The 24164-nt window shown below is 34.1% G+C and overlaps 2 protein-coding genes across 4 annotated transcripts in view; both read left to right on the top strand.

Moving 5' to 3' along the window:
* The window catches only part of LOC110448002 (multiple epidermal growth factor-like domains protein 10), a 33096-nt gene extending 10917 nt beyond the window's left edge, over nucleotides 1-22179 (top strand). The window contains exons 3-17 of one of the 3 annotated variants that reach the window (XM_021494022.1): nucleotides 2324-2566; nucleotides 4552-4644; nucleotides 9039-9140; nucleotides 10627-10716; nucleotides 11284-11376; nucleotides 11824-11919; nucleotides 12434-12529; nucleotides 13451-13543; nucleotides 13800-13883; nucleotides 14151-14246; nucleotides 14725-14820; nucleotides 15480-15575; nucleotides 16685-16822; nucleotides 17047-17238; nucleotides 17595-22179. In XM_021494022.1, the coding sequence (XP_021349697.1) occupies nucleotides 2324-2566; nucleotides 4552-4644; nucleotides 9039-9140; nucleotides 10627-10716; nucleotides 11284-11376; nucleotides 11824-11919; nucleotides 12434-12529; nucleotides 13451-13543; nucleotides 13800-13883; nucleotides 14151-14246; nucleotides 14725-14820; nucleotides 15480-15575; nucleotides 16685-16822; nucleotides 17047-17238; nucleotides 17595-17740 (1754 nt within the window). In that variant the 3' untranslated portion in view covers nucleotides 17741-22179. The remainder of the gene's footprint in view (nucleotides 1-2323; nucleotides 2567-4551; nucleotides 4645-9038; nucleotides 9141-10626; nucleotides 10717-11283; nucleotides 11377-11823; nucleotides 11920-12433; nucleotides 12530-13450; nucleotides 13544-13799; nucleotides 13884-14150; nucleotides 14247-14724; nucleotides 14821-15479; nucleotides 15576-16684; nucleotides 16823-17046; nucleotides 17239-17594) is intronic. The other 2 variants (XM_021494028.1, XM_021494037.1) reach the window with 2 other exon arrangements.
* A 1320-nt stretch (nucleotides 22180-23499) lies between these two features.
* LOC110448033 overlaps nucleotides 23500-24164 on the top strand; it is an 18428-nt gene continuing 17763 nt past the window's right edge. Inside the window, exon 1 of the mRNA XM_021494068.1 lies at nucleotides 23500-23869. Coding sequence (XP_021349743.1) covers nucleotides 23500-23869 — 370 coding nt within the window. The remainder of the gene's footprint in view (nucleotides 23870-24164) is intronic.

The following is a 24164-nucleotide window of genomic DNA, read 5'->3' on the forward strand; positions in this document are numbered from 1 at the left end:
TCCCTTGACGGCCGCAATGACATCATTGTCAAACCATACCGGTAAACGACGTTTACGTTATTCACTTGGGATATACAAGCCTTTATTGTGGATTGTGGAATATCAGCTTGTAGCTGTACGGTCTGATGTACCGTTGCTCTGTAGAGCAGTTATGCGCCCGTTCCCGGTCACGGCTCTATGATTAAATGCCAGGATAGGATCGGAGCGTTAACCGTTACTGTCTGAATAAAACTCAATAACCAGTCCAAATCCATGTCATGCCTAGTTGGCTCCGATACAAATTTGTTGAGTGAGTGTTCACTGAGCGAATTTAGAACAGATACGTAACGGATGTCGTCTTTGTTTATACTGGGGCTCTAGATGGGATTATGTTGATGACATTGTCCACATACAATCAGGTAGATCAAAATCGCCGAAAATCAGTACAGTGTATATTTCTGTTTCCGTCCATAGCATCGAATACTTGATCGATAGATGTGTGGAATTCATTTATATAGGTAACATAACATTCTCGGGAAAGATACACACAACACATATAGCTTGAGTTTGTTTGAAGTTTTCTCAACCCAAACTTCCTCGAAGTCCTTCTGGAATTATTGTTGATGCACACACTGACATTTTATGTTTATAGCAAAGGAGACACATCCTACTTCGGAGTTTGTAGAATTCCTATCATTCCAAAACAGATAAAATATGAGTAATCGAAAATTCACTATTAAGTACTTTTTCGTGGAGCAAAGCTTCTGTAAAAGCTATAATTTCGTATTGTGAAGGGCAGAAATTTGCGTTTAGTAAGCCCAATTTATTTACAACACTCCTGGCATTTTGGTAATATTAAGTCATATTTGTGTTAATGTCTACATTTCCGCTAAGCAGTAAAGCGAGACAAATAAGAGTGCCCAATGCAGGTTGTTTTGACGACTTCATATGAGCACTGTTCGGTAGTCTGTCGCTAAGTACATGTATGTATGCATTACATTTACATATATTCATTGTGCAGTTCAATAATAAAACGACTTGATATATTTAGAAGCCAATTCGAAGAATTTCTCTACTCCGAATGACTGATCAATGGCGGGGAACACCACAATGACCATATACACAACAGAGCGGCACAAAGTATGACCACCACGGTCGCAATCTTAAACTCTCTTTTCCTACGTATGACAGTCGCAATGTACTGTCGGTGTTTTTTTTCTTCGGGTACTCCGTTTTTCCTTATGCGTACGTTTACAAAAACGTAAGATATAAACACACCAAACCAAATCATATCTTCTTACGATAGACTAGGAAATCGAATCACGGCCTTATTGGTAAAAGGCAAATGTGCTATCCACTATACTAGCCGACCATTCTTTGAATAACATAAGATTACACACTTTATCGAATATCTCAATTGGCTAAAGTAGTTAAGAAAAGCTGATTAAGTTTCGTTTAATAGCGTCTGTATCATGTTTGTGACCAATCAAAACACTGGTTACAATCTACCATGGGGAAAATTACAGATGGCCAATCCGGATAAAGCCTGGTTAGCTTAACGATACGGAGACCTCGCAAAAATCCGTTTTAGTCATCAGCCCATTTTACTGACCAGACTAATTATCTATTACCTATTAAGGGGGACTTATTTTCTGGATGAAACACAACGTTTAATTCCACAGTTAATTTTCATTTTTAAAACCCGTGTGAAATGAAACACGGTGTCAGCGTCTCCAAGTCCCAAGTTAAACTAAGTGATTGACAGAAAGTATAAGAGAACCAGGGTCATAACTATAACTTACATAGATGGTGTTGATATTTTATTATCAAGATAAGTGGTGACAAAAAAACTCTGCGACTCAACAAAGCGTAGTGATCTGAGTTGATACGATGGTACTCTCCCTTATTAATTAAATTATAATAGTAATTTAGCATACTTTATTGAAAATATGACTATGTTTTTGTCGCGTAGGGTTGTCTGGACATGCTAGTGGTAAAATTATCCAGATCAAGTAGTGTTAGCTTGATGTGTCGTTTTGAGTTCCGGGGTAGATATTCCACAATGCATTGCATAGAATGTCTAACAGTGTCTTCAGTAATACCAAATGTATTTCACGAGTTTTGTTAATAGTTTGATATAGTTCACTCGTGCTGTTCACTCTTGAAAGGTATCAAACTATTAGCCACAGTCGTAAAATATATTCGGTATTACTAAAGACACTGTTAAATGTCCTCTATATTCCACTTGTTGATACAGAAAGTAAATGAATAACTGCAGTACGTTTTACCTATGAAGCTGAAACTCTGAAACTGAATTACGATATATATTATATAATTTTTGTAGATGAGAACTTTCTAAGCAGACTCGCCGGATACGAGGTATACCTGTCTTATACACAAGACTGGACATCAGGAACAAGGTGTCATAAGGACACCACAGCTGACCTGGCGTCCGTGTCTGTGATACAGAACGTCCAATGTCCAGGTGTCGCCCGGTATCTGACCATCTACAATGACCGTCGAGTAAAAGCAAAAGCGTGGTACTCGGATGATGCTATACTGGAACTGTGTGAAGTACAAGTTTATGGTGAGTTAACTCATATCTATCACAGAACTGAACTAATGATGTATTTAACATATGTATTTATTGTATTATTATAAATTAATTCACAATTTTGACTGATTATGTATAACAACTTTTTAACTCAATGTTTTACGGAATTAGTGTTCAATATGTTGATGTCATTTTATGGCACTAAATATTTGAGGATAGATACGAAACATCTTTTAGTTAATGTCAACAAACTACGCATTTTCATGACCGAATATATATCTTATCAATTTATTAAATAGAAACACTGTATGTCATATGATTACACAGCATATCAACACATAGCGTTCAAATATAGAAAACTGTCTGCGGAAAGACATCAGATTAAAGTCGTTCTCACTGCTATACCCAGGGATGCATCGTATTACAATGTAGATAGACGGTCAGGTGACATGTTAATCAATAATACCGCCCCAGCCTCAACCCCACATATTTGACAATATATACGCTGTTCTGATGATATCACATAAATGAAACTGATGCACACAACAGTAAGAATGAGACATACTGCAACACATGGACTTAAAAACAACTTATGGAAATAAAAACAAGGTCATCGTATTTAGAAAAGACGAACGAAAGGAAAGTGACGTCAAATAATGATATAATACCGAACGTGTAGAGATAATTTGTAAATATATATTCGTTCCTGGATCGCTTTTACGTCGGGGATTTATTTCAATTAAAGACATTTTCTGGTCAAATATTGGCACTGGGAATTATCTGGTTAAAATAGAGCCAGTTTTTTTGCCAACTTTTACTTCTACGAATATAAACCATATTGTGACCTCTTTATTTATATTTGTATAAGAAAATTGTTTGGAACATAGAAATGTGTGCATGGTTCTGATTAAATATTACGTACAATTCATGACGACGAACCTGCTTGTTAAACAACATCTGTGAATCTGCATTGGTTATTTACACACCCTATTTATCTTATCAATATTATTTTATCAATACGTTGTGATAATTCAGGAACTTTACACATTTTACATTTGTTAAATATCATAGTACAACTACTAGGAGTATATTCTTATGTTTATTGAATTCCTGTGATTTTTCATATTTAAAGTCTTTGTTCATTAAGGATCGATAAAACGATATTTTTAAGCCGCCGTTTTCTGATGTTTATACATTAGCAATGTCTATATAACAACAATTATTACATAACATTTTTAACTCTGGCTCGAACGGAATATCTTTTTATGTGACATTTCACATTTGATCGGGTAATGGAACTCAAAACATTGGAGTCTGTAGAGGCTCGGCTAAAATATGTTACAGAATATGACTCGGTAATAGATTGCAATACTAAAATAGAGGTGTTAATTGTCGTTTTCAAGCTATTTCTAAGTGTTATACGTGATATCCATGTGCGACAACATATTTGCATTTATCAATGTAGTTAAACTATGTGTCAGATAAAAACATTTAAAAAAAACAACATTATAAACTATAGCCAACATCGGGTATATTCATATTTCAACCAACTACCCCACGTTATAAATAGCAGGCAACATTGCAAATGGCAACAATGAACGAATCACTTGCTAACATTAACTTAAAATTGACCATGAATATCATTACAATATATATATATATATATAATTAGAATAAAGAATTAGACACTTGCCTTCATTGTTACACCGCTTTACAATGGCATTGCTAGTTTAATGCACTTAAAACAGTATTATTACTTATACAATAACATATGAAATGGTACAACCCACTCAATTCTACTCCTATTTTGTTATTAAGGTTGGGTCATGTATGTGGTTGTGAGAAAGAATATTTACATTCAATTAGTACGAATTCCGTTTGCTTTTATACATAATACGGGATATAATGCATAATACATCTAAAGTAATACAAAAGTTGCCCCTGCTCAGTATCAACACATCGTATCACCTGGATATAATGCTCAAATTTCGTTAGTAGACATTGCATTTCTTTTCCAGGGTGTCCAGTTGGAAAGTACGGAAATGGAAATTGCAATAACGACTGCATGAACTGTGTCAATAACATGTGTGACGCAACATCTGGTACATGTGGTACGTATCCTTGTTCTCTGAAATTTCCTACGTATGAACAATAATGAGAATTGTAGAGCAAATATGTTTTCGGGTATTTCATACCTAAGAAATGAGAACATTCGTACATATAGCTAATGCTTCAATAAATGTAGTTTTCCATGCGCCCATTGACCCTGGTTGTTTTATGATATGGCATCTGTCTTTGTGAGTGGTATTTTTTAAGTGTTTGCTTAATATGACCACATTCATGTGATTTTTAGGATCAAATCTATGTGTACTCGTAATACATGATATTTACATTTGCATGGCATTGTCACTATATAGGCTATTTAAAAGCTTTGTCGTTTATGGGACTTTAAATGTCATGCACCACAAGACATAATTCTTAGCGTATTAATACAACACCGACCGGAACTACAATATCCAATGTAAATAAACATGACAGCTACTGAAATATCGCTGGGCAATGTGATGCTTGACAATGTAATTTTAAATGTGCCAAAAAAAGACAATATGAAAAAAAAAACACCTTCTATTACAACAAAACAAGACTAAGGTCTGCGATATCGTACAAAATCCACATATGTTGAAATAACCAATGCCGGCAATGGAAACAACTTTTAATGCTCATGCAATTTATCAGAAATACCGTCTGTTACATTGCACTGATCAACAGGGGTTCGTTACAAATGTCTGAAATACACCTATGATATAGACCTACTGACACTTATGCTATAGACCTATTGATATATCACACTTCTGACAGAACGACAATGCTTCTTCTCTTAGACTTCTCCACTGTCTATCATTCCTAATACCAAAATGAAGGGACGCTCTTTTACTCCTATTGTGAGAGCTTTAGATATAAATATATATGCTTGTAGATAATTTTGGAGCATATATGCCGAGTACAACAAAGGGAAAATGATCTGTGTAAAGTTCAGTGGCAAGACCCTCTGGAATATTGCAGGCATTCTTATAGGAAGAAACAGTGTTTCGTACGAGGCTGAATTTATTAAAGAGTTCATTAGGACTGTTTACAATAACCCTACCTTTCATTTCACATTCATACAGATATACGATGTGTTGTTTAAAAAAAAGAAGAAATACTTTTACCACCGCGATCGTATATATCTTTGATCACAAAGAAAGCGGGGAGTTTTTTTATAAGTAAATCGATACCTATAAACCAATTAAATTGTATATATCTGTGAATGAAATATTATATTAATTTCGGTATTTTTCTGATATTTCTGTATATTACAGCGACATCTTATTTGTAGAAAAATATTCTAAAAAAGAAGGTTCGACAATCTGAGAATTTAAAAAAACCCTAGAAAGCTTAAAAACATACAACATAACAGTACCGGTAACACATAAAAACACAGTGATGTACAAACTAAATGAAAAAGACATGCCATAACGAATATTATGTGTCCTGTGTTGGTTTTATTTTTATGATGGTTTCAAATATTTTTTGATTTTCTTGCCGAATGAACCTTTGCATATAAGGTATGCAAATACTTCTAACCCAACGTTGTTCTGCATATAACAAACACTAGACAATACATAATTTTTACCTGCGCATGAACCTGTGTCATTTGACCTGTCGGTTAGAGATGTAGCATATCTATAACATCTTGAACGTTCATGCAGGGAATATTAGGATTAGTGTTCCAAAGTTCCATTAAATGTAAATGACTGTAGACCCAATACCTCGAAAAAAAATTAGCATATATTAGAATATGGACCAAAAAAAAACCTGACCTAATACAAATATCAAAGGAATACTTATCAGGGAAAAGGAAATTCTCTTATCACAATTTGCTGATGACACATCTGTTATTCTAGATGGTTCAAAAAAATCTTTAGATGAAACATTAAAAGCTCTTAACTACTTTGCTAGTATTTCAGGACTAAAAATGAACTTCTCCAAGACCCAGGTAATATGGATTGGCAGCAAAAAATACAATGAAAACACTTTTATTACAAATTTTGACTTAAAATGGGGAAGTGCACGCTTTACTCTATTTGGCATAGAATACGATGTAGACCTTCACAGAATTATCAAACTGAATTTTGACAAAAAGCTTGCAAAATTAAAGTCTTTAATATCTGTCTGGAACAAAAGAATACTTACACCAATAGGTAAAATAGTTGTTATCAAAACTCTACTAATATCTCAGTTTAATCATTTGTTTATATCGCTTCCCAATCCTGACGACTTATATATTAAACAAATTAACAATACATTGTACAATTTTCTATGGAATGGTAAACCAGTTCAGGTAAAAAGGGATATAATAAAAAAAAAAAACTATGAAGAAGGGGGGCTTAAAATGATACATCTAAAATCTTTTATAACTCCTTAAGCAACTTGGATTAGAAGGATATATAGTAAACTAGGAAATTGGGGTATTGTTGTGGAATCGTTATTTGATAAACAGAAATTAGCAAATATTGGAATTGAGAAATTGAAAGAAATATCAAAACATTGTAAAAATGTATTTTGGAAAGATGTTTTAGATGCCTGGTATAAAACTATCACTGCAAGCAAAATATACAAAACAAATATTAGTGAAAATCCAATATGGTTTAACAGTGAAATAAAAATAGATCGAAAAGTTATCTTCAATAATACATGGTACAAAAAAGGGGTACATTTTATCCATAACATTATTAAAAAAGATAGATCTTTATACAGCTTAGAAGAATTTTGTGAAAAATTTTACATTCGTGCCAATTTTTTAAGTTATCAGAGTCTGAAAAATGTTATAGGTCAGTACATAAGGAAGAACCGCCAAGCTTTCGATTCAGAAAATAATACTATGTTAATCCTAAGATGTAAAAAAGGAGCTCGTCAAATATATACCATATTAATGAAAAATGAAGTTAAACCTACCGCCCAAAACAAATGTAATCAAAATTTCAAAATTGATGAAGAAACATGGAAAAATATATACAAATATCCTTTCAATACCTGTACCAGTTCCAAACTACAATGGTTACTATTCAGAATAAATCATAGAATCCTAACCACAAACAATTTTTTTATTTCAAATTGGTAAATTAGATAACTATATGTGCACTTTTTGTAAAACTCATCCAGAAACAATAACACATATATTATGGGATTGTGAAAAGGTATCTAATTTGATAGAACATATAAGAATTACGATTATTGCTAAAAATCTTGGCCTTCGATTTAATAAAAAAGAATTCATCTTTGGCAAGCAAATTAATAAATATACAAAGTTCAACCTTGATAACTTGATATTACTCACGGTAAAACAATACATATATTAATCAGAATGCCTTGAAAGAGAACTCAATCTGAATGGTCTAAAAAATCATATCAAATTCGAATTAAAAGCTCACAAAATCCTAATATCTAAAAGTTATATTAAAAATAAAATACAGATTAATACACAAATACTTCACTGGTTGCAAATTTAAAAATTAAAAGAAATTAATATAACATCTTTCTGACTTAGGTTTCCCTTGTCCTTGTTTTGTCCCACATGTCTTGTCCTTTGTCTTTTGTGTGCATTTGATTCTTGTCTGTATACCTAATGTCACGAATACCATTTATTTATTAATAATTTATTTATATATCAATTTGTGTGAGTGTTTAACTGTAAGTGTATGTGTGTCTGTGTGCGAATATAGGTACAGGTATGTGTTCATAGTGATTTTTTTTTATTAACAACAACTCTTAAGAAGTTTTAACAGCTTAACAATCATGTACCATAGGTGTTGTATCATGTCATGAAAATAAAATGAATAAAAAAAACAATTAAAAAAAACCCAGAAAGTATCTGACTTTAACGCTAGTAATTTCCGCTCTCGTGAGTATTATATTTATATTAGTTGATAACTTAATTAGTTGATAAGTTACTCAGATTAATGAAGCTGTTCTATCAATGTCAGCAAATTAAGATGTTTATAGTGTTTAAAGTGTCAAAAATGATTGTTTTGTGTTAACCACTATACGCGTACATATGAAATATTTTTGAATAAGCTAGTTCATTGACATTACATGTTTTTGAGTAACAAAACGCACCAAACGTACTGTTTACATGGTGCGAAGATCTATGTTGAGGCAGTTGTTGCCTCCGTGGTTTAGACATGCTTGCACAAATGTGTCATTTGGTAGGATTGTACGATCAATAAAAGGTAATTGAAAAAAAACATTCAAACAAAATCAAATTAGAAAGGATCGTTTCTAGCACTGATAAGACAGTGCAATGCGATTAACATCAAATTGAAATACAACTTGACCTGATATGTACTGTGTTTTCAGCGTTGGATACCACAATGTATACATTGTATGCTAACGTGTACACACAAAATGGCTTTAACTAAAACTATAAAATACAGCATTATTTATTTCTACCAAACCCGAATTTCAGGAGATTGCGCTGCTGGATATCATAAAACCGGTGCATTTTGCGTCCCATGTCCGGTTAACTGTGCGGTAAATAAATGCGACAGTCTTACTGGAGCTTGTACAGGTAAGATATAACGCTTACTTGCTTTGCACCCTCAGATAGAGGGGATAGGACATTTGTTTTGCTATGATAGATCTATTTTCTTGATTATTATTTCATCTCATTTACAAATACTTTGCGTTAATATTACGATTGGTTTTGAGAAAGACAAGCAGCAGCAAAAGATGTACTAATAACTCCTTATTTGTATCGTCACGTAGCTTTAGCAGAACAAAGGCAATACCATTTAAAGACTTCAGAGGTGGAGTATCAGGGGACTATAGTTGTTTTCCCAACAATTTATTAGCATTTTGCGGTCTGATCTGTTGACGGTATCTGCACAATAACTGTCAAAAATGACCGGATTCAGATGAAACTTGGTCAATATTAATATTATACAATGCCAAAGATTAACGTCATTGTTTGACGTGAAGAGACCAATACACTCATGCTATTAGGATTGGTCCATGGGTTTTTGCAACACCAGTTGGTGTTGTATCCCTAGTCATAACAAACAAACTGTTAAAATGACACCCCACTCCCCACCCCCCTACAGTCATGTGCTAGGTATGAAGGGACAGATACACATATGTTCCCATATGAAGCTTGGGGGTCACGCTATACGGTGATGTGGACAAATTCCCCAGACTTCAAGCACAGACTTACAAATGAAGAATACAATCATACTGATCGGAATGGCCCCGGAATCTGACCATGTAAATTGGTAATAGTATGGGAACAGTTGAAATATCCATCCTATGGTGATAATAAATACTAGGTATGAAGACACATATACTTACATTTCTGCGGTGTCTTACCCACCCCTGGTGATTCCTTGTATTTTATTTTGCTTAAAGTGTACAGTATTTAAATTTTTTAAATTAAAAAAAAATCAAGATGAGATAAAGGCCCTGAGCCTCTTTCTAAGTAATGAGAATAACTACATATGCCAACGTGTTAATTAGATTCACATTATGTGTAGATACTTAATGTATTTAGGATAACCCACTATCATTCAAATTAAATTTTAGTTTCAACGCAATATTTCAGTTAAAACGTCATGTGCGGATATGGGTTTTGGACGAAATAATTAAAAATTAATTATATTATGTCAATATGCACGTGTAAAAATACCAATATTATTGACGTTATACAATGAACAGTCTCCTGAGAAGGGCATGTGTCAGTACTCGTCTAAAAGTCAACCCCAACGCCGAACACAAACCAGCATGCATATGTAAATCTGTTCGCTAAACGTTGCCTGTCCACTTTCTTCTAGCGGCTGCCTATGAAAGTGACGAGAGTAATATAAAGATGCAATCGCATGGGGAAGGAATTTGCTATGTTTGCGGTATATTTGGCTTTTTGTTGTTCTTAAGTTGTATTGAAGGAAACTCACCTTAATTAATACTAGCAATAAACAATCTGTACGATAGATACACTATTCCATTTTGATTGTGCACCTGGTACATTTACAATTTGTAAAATCATTATCACTCCTACTTTACAGACGGCTGCACAGCGGGATTTTCAGGCACATTGTGCAGATGTCCAGTAAACTGTAAGGACACAAGCTGTCCTGTTGAAGGCCAGTGTACAGGTACTACGTAGCATTCTTGTCAGAACAAATATACATACAAAAATGGTTCAACAAATACATCTATTTAGGTTTAGGGCTACTCTAAAGACTTGCAACGTATCACAATAAAATACATGCAATTCTTATTGGTCTACAATCAGTTTATTTTATTTTTTATAAGTTGCAATGCGGAATTTAAACTATATTAACACAGTTGCAAGGTATAATTGTGCAGACATAGAAGTTGGCATACGTGTATGTAGTTCTAGTTTATTTACTACAATCACAATTTGTGACAAATTCCATGAACAATAAAGTATTCCATCGAATAAAACCCATCAAGAAAAGTTGTTGGATTGCTACATTTGTTTTGCATATCGAAGCATAACATGAATTGGCAGAACATCGGAATGCACTTTGAACATTTAAATCCATTCAAAGCTCATTTGTCATAGTTATATAATTTAGACAATTGGTTATCCAACTACAACGTAATGATTCCTGCAGATGTGTTTAAAGGTATTCAACATTATTAAGTGTAACCTTTCAATATTTACACGTTCAGTTCAAACATTTATCATATTTCAGACTGTATTGATGGATACTACGGACCATTCTGTACACCATGTCCTGTTGGCTGTAGCCCTGACACATGTGACAAAACGTCAGGACATTGTGTTCGTAAGTAGTATTCATCGTCATCTTTCAGAAAGTTTCTTGGATGCTTACAAGATCAACATGTTATTTAATTTATTCGGTCGGGAGTTGAAACGTTACAATAAAGTGACTACAGATACATGCCTATTCATCAGCGTATACTTTTGTGATGAAGGATTGACAGTTTTACACTACTGATAAAATATTTGTTTCACTTCCAAAGAGTTTATCAATAATATACTGCTGAAGTGATTACTCAAAATCTCATCCGATTATGACAGTTACATAGTTGAAGTGCTACTTGTCTACAGTTAACTGATCCGTAGGAGAAAATCGTTCATCCTGATGATCAAACATTACCATTTATTTGGAAAAAATAAATAAGATAATACATTTTGCGTGACAAATATCGGCTAAATTAAGGTTGCGAGAATAAACTGTTTCATATTGTTTTGTTTTCTTTCTTTTCAGAATGTGATATTGGATTTTATGGCAGTTTTTGTAATCAGTCTTGCCCTGTTAACTGTAAAAACAACGTTTGTTACAAGGACAATGCTCAATGCACAGGTAAAACAAATTTTATTTTAAAAATGAATATACTGATGTATGCTAGGAATACACTGAAATAGGTCTTTTACAATGCATAATTTGTAACTGAGTAAATCGGGAAATCTCAATCGAGGGTCAAGATTCTGTAACATAATTCCAACCTTGCAATTGTGTGAGAGCACATTGCACCCAAAACTAGCATGAGCACGCCGTGCATACATCGTCCACACACGATGCTCACAGTTGTATAATTCAGCATTCGATCAACTCGTTCTGTGCTTATGTCCACAAAAATGTGCAATTAAATAAAATTGGTTTTGATCAATGGAATATTTGAAATAAGGTTCGTTGTGTATATGTAATTGCTGGTTAGTATATTTTGCCTTTAATTTGTTGTGCAGTCACATAACTGGACTACAAAACGACATCGTCAACGACAATTTGTTAGTCTGTGTTGGAAATAATGAATAGAGTGTTATTTACGTTGCTTAATGAAAGTCGCCAGATAAAAGTATGTTTCTTTTCAACACAGAATGTTTTATTGGATTCTACAGTAGTTTTTGTGATCAGCCTTGCTCTAGTTACTGCAAAAACAATGTTTGTAACAAGGACAATGGTCAGTGCACAGGTAAGACAGATGTTCCTTTATAACGATTACCCTGCTGTACTTTTTACCAGAAATATACATCTGAAATAGACATTAACAATATAGAACATGTAACTAAGCGTATTCGGGTTATCTCAATCGATTGCTAAGACTCTGTAAAATCACAACCAACGCGCAAGCTGATGTTAGTATGTACTAAAATCGTTAGGTCAAGACTGACAACCCGATGTCAGTTAGTAACACATTATTGAGTTTTAATCTCGCACCTGATTAGTCCGATATTTTGTTGTTTATTCATGATGTATTGTAAACCTGTATTTCGTATCGATCCCCAATCTAAATAACCGCTGCACTACCACAGCTATGTTTGAACGTTTCCCCTTAAAAAACGTAATCAGTACTAATGAGAGTCAAGAACATATTATACAGTATTATATATGTATATAACCGTACGAAATAACCGAAAGAATCGATGCATTGCAGTTTGAAAGTTGGCACCAAAAAAGGTGTTAGACAGATTTACATCTAAGCACTGAATATAACACAAGATGTCACTGTTTGAGTTGACAGATAATATTCATCCAATGCCTGCAAAGAATTTTGTATAGCCGTTCCAATTTTTCGTCATTGTGTCTGTTTCTGCTCTGTTAGATATAATTTTAAGTGGTCAACAGGAAATAGTAGAAAAAGTCTTCAGTGTATATTTAGTGTTCGCCATAAATAATGCAGATACTTTTATACGATGGATAAATATCACAGAGGTATATAATTAAAATAATAAATTAAGTTGATATTCTTGCGATGTAATTGATATTGACATGTATGTAAACACACAGTTTGCTTCAACTGGGCATGTGTAAGCATTGTTGATATATTCAATATGGAGTTATTCAATTTTGTCTCCAATACTACTGTAACATGTAATAACTGAACATATTTCAGGCTGTAATGATGGATTCTACGGACCATCCTGTACACCATGTCCTAGTGGCTGTAGCACTGACACATGTGACAAAACGTCAGGTCATTGTGTTCGTAAGTAGTGTTCACAAGCAAATTTCAATTCTTGATTTTCAAAATAACGATAAAAAGTAATATCCTTAAGATATAATAAAAAAAAAACATCTTTGTTTTAATTCTGATATCAAACGACAATTTGCTTCGTCAATTCAGTAACGCTTGTCTATTGATGAATTCATAAAACGATTGAATGATTTTCGTAGTAAGTACAATATAAATATATGGAGCTCTTTAGATAATACTTTTCGTCACAATTTTTCTATATTTTAAGAATTCTATAGTAGCTTCTGTAATCGGTCGTGCCCTATTGACTACCAAAACAGCATCTGTAACCAGGACAATTGTCATTACAAAGGTTAGGGAACTACTTTTGTGCAGGAATGGATACATTGCTTATTGATCGTTGAAGAGTTAAGTAAAAGGCAGATTTAAGATAATCTATAGAATATTAAGTATCGAAATAAAAGTGTACAACAATGCAATAGTAGACGCAGGCACACAAATGTACAAACACGAGCCACGCCGTTCGATCAAATATAGCATACATATGTAATAGTTTGTGAGAGCCATGTGACAATTTACTGGTCATTTGTATTGGTACATTAGATAACCGACATTTCAGAATGTGATATTGGATTCCATGGCAGTTTCTGTAATCAGTCTTGCCCTGTTAACTGCAAAAACAACGTTTGTAATATAGACAACGGCCAGTGCCAAGGTAGGAAAACACTTTTCTCCAGGTAATATCATCTTGCTAATGAAATTTAAAACGTTGTTTTGTAAGGTAAAATACAAATAAACGATGAACAATAGATGTTTATATGAACATATTTTTCCATATTAGCACTGTGATATTCATAGGTGTGTCATTGATATATCGAAACATAGCGTACACCAACATAAAAGAAATGGAAGACACGGGCACAGAACTGTGCATATACGAGCTACGCCCTTGAATCGATATATCATGTATACATGATAATGTCTTAGTGGCATGTGATCATTTACTGGTCATTTTTATGAATAAATCGTTTAAACGAAATTTTCAGATTGTTATTGCATGTGTATCAGTGCATACACAAATCACAACCTTCAATCGATATCTCATACACATGTTATAATTTTTCAGAGGCATATGATAATTTACTTGTGATTTTAATTGATACTTCGTTTTACCTATTTACCGAAATTTGCAGAATGTGATAATGGATTCTATGGTATTTACTGTACTCAGCCTTGCCTTATTAACTGCAAAAACAATGTTTGTATGAAGGACGACGGCCAGTGCACAGGTAAGCTATTCTTCCCCTTTATCGGAATTGATTACATATAAGATACATTTTCCCAATCTGTGTTCGATAAATATGTGAAATAAACGTACACCTTAATTGGCGAGATTTTAAATGCAGTTCAGTAAATTATTCATCTGTAGTGATTGGTAAACAATGCCATACATATGCAAGACCACACACTTGTGTTTTTCTAACAAATCAGAAAGCACGAGTTTATTGTGCGGACGAATATATACGTCCGCGCAATAAATGAGTGCTTTATGATTCGTTAGAGAAACACAAGTGTGTGGTCTTACTTTTATCACATACCTTTCGTATTTGGTAGAGATCCATATAAAGATCTTATAAACTTTGATATTTTTTTGCAAATACCGGGAACTTTTCAGTTTGCTATGACAATGGGATTCCCATAAAAAGTAGTTCCGGCTAGTAGGTAAATACAACGTTCCGTATTGCACATGTGCAATACAGAACTTTGTATTTCATGGTCTAAAAATTGCTTGTATCACTATAACAAGATTCAACAGGTATGTGATAAATATATGTATGTACAATCGCTTCATTGGTAATGCCGTACTAGTCATTGAAATGTCATACATATACAATTTAAATGGCTGAGTTACATGAACCCTTCTACAACACGTGTTTCAATATTCTAGAATGTGAAGCCGGATTCTATGGCTCTGAGTGTAACGAGTCTTGTCCTGACAACTGTCAAGATGCTTTGTGTTATAGGAGTAGCGGAGAATGCGAAGGTACGATCTATATGTAATTTCAATGTTCATCTAATGTGCATATAATGTTGATTAGTCGGTCAAACTACATTGCATTTAATCACTTTTGTCCTCTTTTCTCCTCCTTAACAATAAATAATGATAATCAGTATAGATTTTGTTTTCATTGGAATAAACAATTAGACTCTGGGTGTATCTTTATCACTTTAACACTGAATACACTTGTTGTTTTAATTTTACTATTATTTGTGTTTATTAAATTACAAAAGACGATTTTCGGCGTAATATTTGAAAACAATAAATCGATAAAAAACGCTTAGATACAATTGTGGGATCGCACAACGTAAGGGGTCATACACAAGTATTTCGGTATTTCATATCGGTTGATAAAGTAAATAATCAGAAAATCATTCTACAAACTGTTGGTGACAAGTCATGATACAAGCATTGGACAACACGTGTTCAGTACAGACGTACATATCTCGCACCTCAGACAGAGATATCCCACGTCATACTTCATGCTAGATTGTTCTATCGCGTCCGATCTGTCTGGAACCTTTACATAACATTTCGCGGCAGTTTTACACTGCGATGTATTCTTCCGCGCGGTAACGGCTTGAAATTGACAATCTGCATTATAAATATTCTGTTTTGTCGTTATATGTGTTGTTTTGATGCCTGATGTTGTAGATGAAATATAATCTACGGACTATAGTTTTACGCAAAAGCATTCCAATGTAGCTTTAGAGGTGGCCCTTCTTATTTGAGGCCCAGACGGCATTAAATACTATTGAATAGTTTGTTTTCAGACTAAACAGTGCGAGAGAAAAAAAATGTAACTGAGCAAGATCGGTATTTCTCAGTCAAAGGGCTAAGATTCTGTAACATAATTCCAGAGGCGTGAGCCCAGTCTTAGCCCGTAGCCCAGTTACAGGTAATATATTTTATTAGTATAATGACACAACATCTGCTGTATGCTGGTGTTCAATAGTTAGCGTTTACCATGGTTGTTAGTAAAAAGTATGTTTTCTTTTGATAAAAATTCTAGATTTGTTTTCTTCTAAAAAATACTCCCCGTTACAAGCAAATCAAGTTTAATTAATTCACTGCACTCCCATTTCCCGTTGTAGTATGTGTAGCCGGTTTTCACGGCAGCCAATGTTTAAAGTCCTGTGGTGATTGCCAAGGTTTGAGTTGTGACAAGGACTCGGGGGATTGTGCAACAGGATGTACAGATGGATGGACAGGAGACAAATGTGACACCAAGGGTACTATTTTATTACATTATCTGCGATGAGTTTGCATGTACATGTATAGCCAATACTGTACCCTTCAAAAACAGTAGAAGTAAGTGTTTCAAACACATTGTTGTACGTAGCTTTTGCTATAACACAATCACGGTAAAATATATTAAGGGGGATCTCTTCAAACAGACATCATATAAATATTGCTTAAGATATACAATGATAACTCACTAATGGAAATGTTGCAGTTGTTATAGTAATGAATGAGGATGCTGCAGTTGGGATAGGCGTCGGATCTGGAGTAGTTATACTGGCTCTGGTCGTCGTGATCATTGTTCAAACCAGACGTCTGGCGATGAAGCGAGGTGACACCACAAGGTCTACACATATGACAGATATTACATTGTCGAGAACTGCAAAAGGGTTAAATAACGATCAAGGTAAAAACTGTGATCCAGTTTACATTAAGAAATGAGAAAAAACAAATATTGGTTCGTTTTCTTGTTTTGAAAATTAGTGATGTCTTTCCCGATTCCACTGTTTGCACAAAAGACAAAACAAAATTCCATTATTAACCATTCGAAGCAAAACACTACATCAAAGGAGCCTACAATGATCAATACATGTGTTTTAAAAAGAAATTAGTTTCGCGACATGAAACTGCGATACTTTGTCCCAATCTTTACCTAGCTTCAAACGGTGTAAGGATATCTCAATCTCATTGCATATCAGCGCACTAATATCATTTCAGACATTAAATCTGAAAGAAGTTAATATTTTTTATTGCATTTTTTAGATGGTAACTATGACGAAATAGCAACTCACAAGGAACAAAGTATTGCACAGATCTCCCACACAGAGGGAAATTATGAACAGCTTGAACGCAGGGAGGTGGACGTTCCACACATGTACGACACTACAAACGTTGACACAAAAACTTGAGACGATGCTCCTAGTAAACTGGACAGTTGCAATAGTCAGCAAAATGTTGCCGTAAGACTTTAAGAAAATGGCATACGTACCTTTTTGTTTCGCTTTGTTTAGGTTTGAATCGGTTCATAGTTTATCAGAATATTAATATCAAGGGGGTTGAGCCATTTATACGAAGAGTACACAAGTCTACTGACAAATATAACCTAAAGAGAACTAATTTAAAAGTGGTTTAAAGTATTCAGGAGTTGTTACTTAGATTTTGTGCAGTATTTGATAAGAGTCAATGGGTTGTTGACTACATTTATCACGATGTTTCGGTATTTTTATAGACAGAGATGATGTTTTGAACCAGATGTGTATTTTTTGGGCGACGGAAGTTTATGTGATGCTTTGATACGATAAGCAGGTTCTCGACTGCAGTTTTTAATACTTATTTTCGAGAAATATTTCTCCATCACAATAATAAAGCCGCTGGGTATAGCAAGGCTTGGGAATTTTTATGCAGGGTAAGTAATACGTTGACAATTATCCAGTGTCTTAACAATTATTTGTTTAGACTAATCGTGCTTTTGATGTACATTGAACCTGGGAATAATTGAAAGAAAATATGTACATAACATAAACCTACAGATATATCCAGGTAAATGTACAGTTGTTTCACTTGCTGTGCTACATTTTATTGGGGTTTTTTAAATTTCTATGATATATGATTCAATGCTGTCTTGAAGAATATTAATCACATTGCATTACGTTTACTTCAAATATATCATCAATTGTCAAGGTCTGCTGTTATCTGATATATCTTGATATGTAGCATATGTATACATACATCGTTTATATCATCATTCCCTCAAATACATATTATCGCATCAAATAGCATTGATTAATCGTTGAGACTGCTTTCGTTTAAATTGTTTTTTGGTAAAGAAAAAAAAAACACTTTTTTTTTATATCCTAATGACATTTTGTGCATATTTTTGCTTTTTTTACTTAATTGTGTATTATTGTTTAGAACATATTCAGAATTGGACCATATTTTTCATTTTCCATTAAATATCAACTTAGCCTCACTAATTGTATGCTGTAATGTTGGTAGTATGTAATTTGTCTAATCTAACATATTTGTTTTTGTGAGCTTTACCTACATATATCTGTGTATCAAGTGGTTTTTTAAAGCTGATATATACAGTATATTGAAATAATTTCAATGGTTTAACTGAACAAAAAAAATATGAGAATTAAGTTAAAGATTATCGAACCACGCCCAAAAACAGTAAATATGTATATTGAGCTGCATTTGGGTATATAGTTGTCCTCAATTGGGACAGACGTTTTCCTTTATAACAGACATTAAATGTCCCCTATATAAATACACTGGAAGAACTGGAGAACACCTCTTTGACCCCTGGACCCTATACTAGGAGGTGTGACACCCTAAACTATATGGATTCTAATTTGTATTGCCTAGCGTTTCATATTGGGATATAGCAGTCCTCAATTTCTATTTTCTATAGCGCACGGCGGGCTAGGCGGGCAAACTGATATGTTTGTGTCGTGTTGTTTATGACGTAGTAGAGATTGGACGTAATACACACAGATGATGTCAATTATAAGTACACAGACACGAAATGTTTTAGTCATTACTACACAGACTAAGATGATGGTGTCAGTATTTAACACACAAAGATGGTGTCAGTCGTGAATACACATACAAATATGGTGTCAGTCATTACATCGACAGGCTTGAGCCTGATGGTTCAGGAGACCTAAACACTTTACGACACGACACAATACACTAGATAGACACGTTAAGTGTTAATAATTGTAGAATTTTGAGTCATTTGTCACAAAAAAACCTGGTCGTCACCAGGCCTCGATCTATTCACATACAAAAATTTCATGACAATCTGTCTCTATGTGTGTACATGTATACCATGCTAGAGTATTTGAACAGAACTATATCAATCAGAGGCAATACTACACAAGTATTCATCAGTACTGTGTCACCTTATAGGCCGGTGATGGGCCAGTGTGAGGAAGTACAATCTCAAGGTGGCTGAGAAATGTGATGTCACATTCGAGTGCGAATGTGCAAAATTTTGGGGCACACATTGCTGCTGCTATACTAGTGCTACATCATTACGCAGTGTTCCAATACAACAGATCATGAAAGCCGCGAGCTGGTGGCATGATAGTACCTTTTTCAGGTTCTAAAACAGGCATGTTATTGACAATGATGATAACAATGCAAATAATTCCTTGAGTGAATTGTTGCATAAAGCACTTCACATTCATATGAGATGAACTTGTGTTTCATGAGATGTACTTGTATTTTATATAAAAAGAAACTTAGTAGAATGTTATATGGTGGTCAGTTTTTATTTGCATGGTCCCCGTGAATTGTATACGCCGTACCCGGAGCTGTTTCCCGTACCCGGACTAGGGACATTATGTTTTTTTAACTTAACAACGGTTAATGGAATAGCTCATGTTTTCTACAAAATTTCAAACAAATATTTGAAAAATTCACAACTTTCAATGAAGGTTTAATACTTCCGATTTTTTTTTGAAATCGCCGATGGGTATATTTCAGGCGTGAATTTGTGTACTCAGCCTTGGAATTTTACAATTTTTTGCAAATTGTCCTTTATATACGGTTTAATCTTATGATTTCTTCGATTCTAATATACAGATAAACCCATCCATCCATCCGTCGCAGCATACGTGCAAATTTATTCCTTTCTACTTATATGATATTTGTTACATTATATACATCTTTAGGTTATTTGTTAAATTAAAATGATTTAATCGTAAATGTTTCATAAAAAATACCCCAAACATGTATAATTAATTTTTTTATTATATAGTTGAAAATCACCCTTCCTGATGCGTTTGATAAAATAACTAAACTATCCGATGAGACATAAAATTATTGTATCTAGGCAAATTTACTGATATGCCAAACAAAACTATCTCTTGAAAAATTAAAACCTGATGTATTACTTACACATCTGAATTGTTACAGCCAGCGTCAAAAGTAACCATATATCGTCAAAAACATTTAGAAAGATGACAACCGTCTGATTCACAATCAATAAAAATACCAAAGGATTAAGTCTGAGAATCTTCTTTTTCCTATATTTATTAAATCTAGCAAAGGTGCCATACAATCAGTATCGAATTATAAGTCCTCCTTCCCGTTAAACCCACCCAAACAAAATTTTACTAGGTTCAACCACATTTGTCTGTTGCTGCAGGTTTGATAAGATCGTTTTCAAAACTTCTCCATTTTCCCCATATGCTGATGATAACTGAATTTCTAAAGAAGCTGACAAATGACCCTTCTGTTTAGTACTACCTATCAAACTATCGAGTATATATACCTCGTTACCATCTACCTCTTATACTGGCACTACCGATGGTTCTTTGCGGTGTAATGGATTTGCGCTGCTGCAGCTGTAGTTGTTTCATTCTTAGTGCATTCTTAATGCATAATTCCACTTACCATTCTCAAAATTGGAGCGTAACCTGTATCTTGCATACCGCTTATAATATTATGAGGACACCATTTCTTTAAAATGTTTTCAACATAGCATAATTATGGTATTTCCACAATTCTTTTTATTCATTAAATTATCATTTGTTTTCTCTAAAAAAACAGGTAATTATGATAAGTCTATTGTTCTTTTCTTAATCAGATAACAGAAGCTGGGGTAATGAATGATGATTTATAAATGAAATAGTACATGGGGAGCTTAAAAACGGAAAATTGAAATAGGTTATACGAATTTTAAAAATTGTCTAAATATACTGGAATGGAGTTTTTTAAGACCACAAAAAAATAAACTAATTCTGACTTTGAATTCATCCATAATCTTAATATATAAATTGAATAAATGATCGAATAAAAAAGTGTTAAACCTTCATTCGAAGTTAAGATTTTTTTCAGATATTTATTTGAATTTTTTGTAGAAAATATGAATTAAATCCATCGAGTCGATGTTTAGATAAAACAAATAATGTCCATAGTCTGGGTGCGGGAAACAGGGCCGGGCACGGGTACGGCGTACACATAAATTCACGCCCTGAAATGTAATCCAGAGACGTATATAAATACACACTGCTGGAATTACTTCTTTGCCCCATACATATATGAAATTAAATTCAATGGTAGGCATATGCATGAGCTAACGGTGACGTGGTCATCGGGGTGGATGTCACGTGACGTAGGATTTATATAGTGTGTTCACGTGCTAGTGCGCTCTTTCGAGTTCGTTTGCTCAACACAGTAACACGTACGGCTTAATTACGAAAGTATCGTTTAGTCTAGATGAATCAAATAAGATAGGTAAAATATGCCGGTCAGTAAGGGGTTAGATTGTGCGTGTATTATGTTTGTGGAAAGATGGAAGAAGTTGTAAATAAAATCGAATGAGCAACGAGCTATAATCCCATTTATGTGTTTGTGAAATTAATTATTTTATATGCGGACGATTGGAATGAGGGAGAATATAAATATATATATATCGTCTAGTCACCAGTTTCCGCGCGTTATGTATTTCCGCGCAGCCATTTTATCAAGTTATATCTCGTAACTACGTGACCTGCTGGACGCAACACAAGGATATTTTAGACGTTTGGCCATCGTCTGTAAACTGACAGAAAAATTACCGGAAGTTCGTCCGGAAAACATAAGAAATAATCACCGATTAAAAAAACACGCATAAATATGCAGTTTTGCTTAATGCACTTTTTATCTTGCTCAAAATGAGCCCATACATGAAAAAACGGTGATATATTTCATTCATGAACCGGTCTTTTTTGTAGTCTGACAAACGTACGAAAATGTCGTATGCAAATGAGGCCACATCTCCTCGCCGATTTTTTCCACATCCGAAGAGCCAAGGGGACATTCTTATATCGATAAACAGTGTTTTTAATGAAACGTAAACCTTGTAATGCAATGAACTTCCAATTTTCACCAATTTTAAACAGAACAAAATGAGAAATAACTTACCATCAAAACCGATATCAAACTGCAGAAGAAAAAAAATCCCAGATTATATATTATAACTAAATAAATATAACAAATAAGTTAATAAAATTACATGTATTCGTTCAATTTGACATCTTGAAAAATCTATTAAAAATGTGAAATTTAAAAAAAGTTGTTTTGATAATCAAAGATTTTTTATTTTTTTTTCCAAACGTGCAGGTCAGTGTAAGGAATTTCTTTTTAGTGTATTCGAGTTATCTTTCTTTGAACACTAAATCAAAATAGACACACGGAAACATATGACGGCTACTTCCGACGTGAAAAATTTGTTAAAAATTGTTTGTTCTGAATTTTTTATTAATACAGTTTTATGTTGCTAGTTTTTTGTTTCCTTTAGTAGATTGTATACATGTGATATGAGTACGAAATCGCGGATGATTCTTAAGTGCGCGGAAACCGGTAATTCGAAGATACTACATATGCCCCTGCTGACACAGGCGATTTTAAAGTTCCAGGGATCATTATATTTTTATTTAAAGATGAGATTTTTAAAACATTTATTTGAAATTTTACGGAAAAATCCATCTAGCCGTTGTTGAGATAAAACTGATGTCTTACGGGAAACAGGTCCGTGTACGGCGCACGGGGACCCAAAAACATTAACCTCGTATAGTGACACATGCATAAACACAGACGTATAATTAAGCTTGCCTGAACACTGTCAGCTTAACATATAACTAATGAAAACCAATGCGCATGCGTTCGGATTAAAATGGCGGCGTGCAGTAGGCCTAGTAGAGCTGTGAAAGAATTGAAGGCTGTTCTTGTCGAACAAAAAAGGAACGAGTTAATGACACTCAAAATAATCTCGTGTGACTGTGTCGGGGGGAAGCCATTCAGTGCTGCTTCAGTTGTTACACAAGAAATATTAAGCACGTTTCAAGATTTTCCAACCGAAAAATCGTGCACTCTGTCATTTGAAGATGTCTGGGACGTGCGGAAACTCCATGCATTGGTCGAGATGAACTCGGATAAGGAAGAGAAAGAAGATCAAAATGAAGATTTTCCTCAAAAGAAACGCAAACTTAATAGACCTAATGAAGAGATCGAAGCTTTCGGAAATTTAGAAAAATATCTATTTGGTATGGTTAAAATTTGTTAGAGCTGATCTTGCCGACTTTGGGGACTTTCTCCTAGTTATTTTTTAGGTCACCTGAGCTTTGCTCAAGTGACCTATTCCAATCGCTTTTCGTCCGTCGTCGTCCGTCGTGCGTCGTGCGTAAACTTTTACATTTTCAACTTCTTCTCAAGAACCAGTGGATGGATTTTTTTCAAACTTGGTCAGAATCATCCTTGGTAGATGAGGCTTCAAAATTGTAAAATTGGGATTCCTACCCCAACCCCTGGGGCCAGGGCGGGGCCCCAAAGGGAAAATTA

Source organism: Mizuhopecten yessoensis, unplaced genomic scaffold (assembly GCF_002113885.1).
Source record: "Mizuhopecten yessoensis strain PY_sf001 unplaced genomic scaffold, ASM211388v2 scaffold413, whole genome shotgun sequence".
Classification (NCBI taxonomy): Eukaryota; Metazoa; Mollusca; class Bivalvia; order Pectinida; family Pectinidae; genus Mizuhopecten; species Mizuhopecten yessoensis.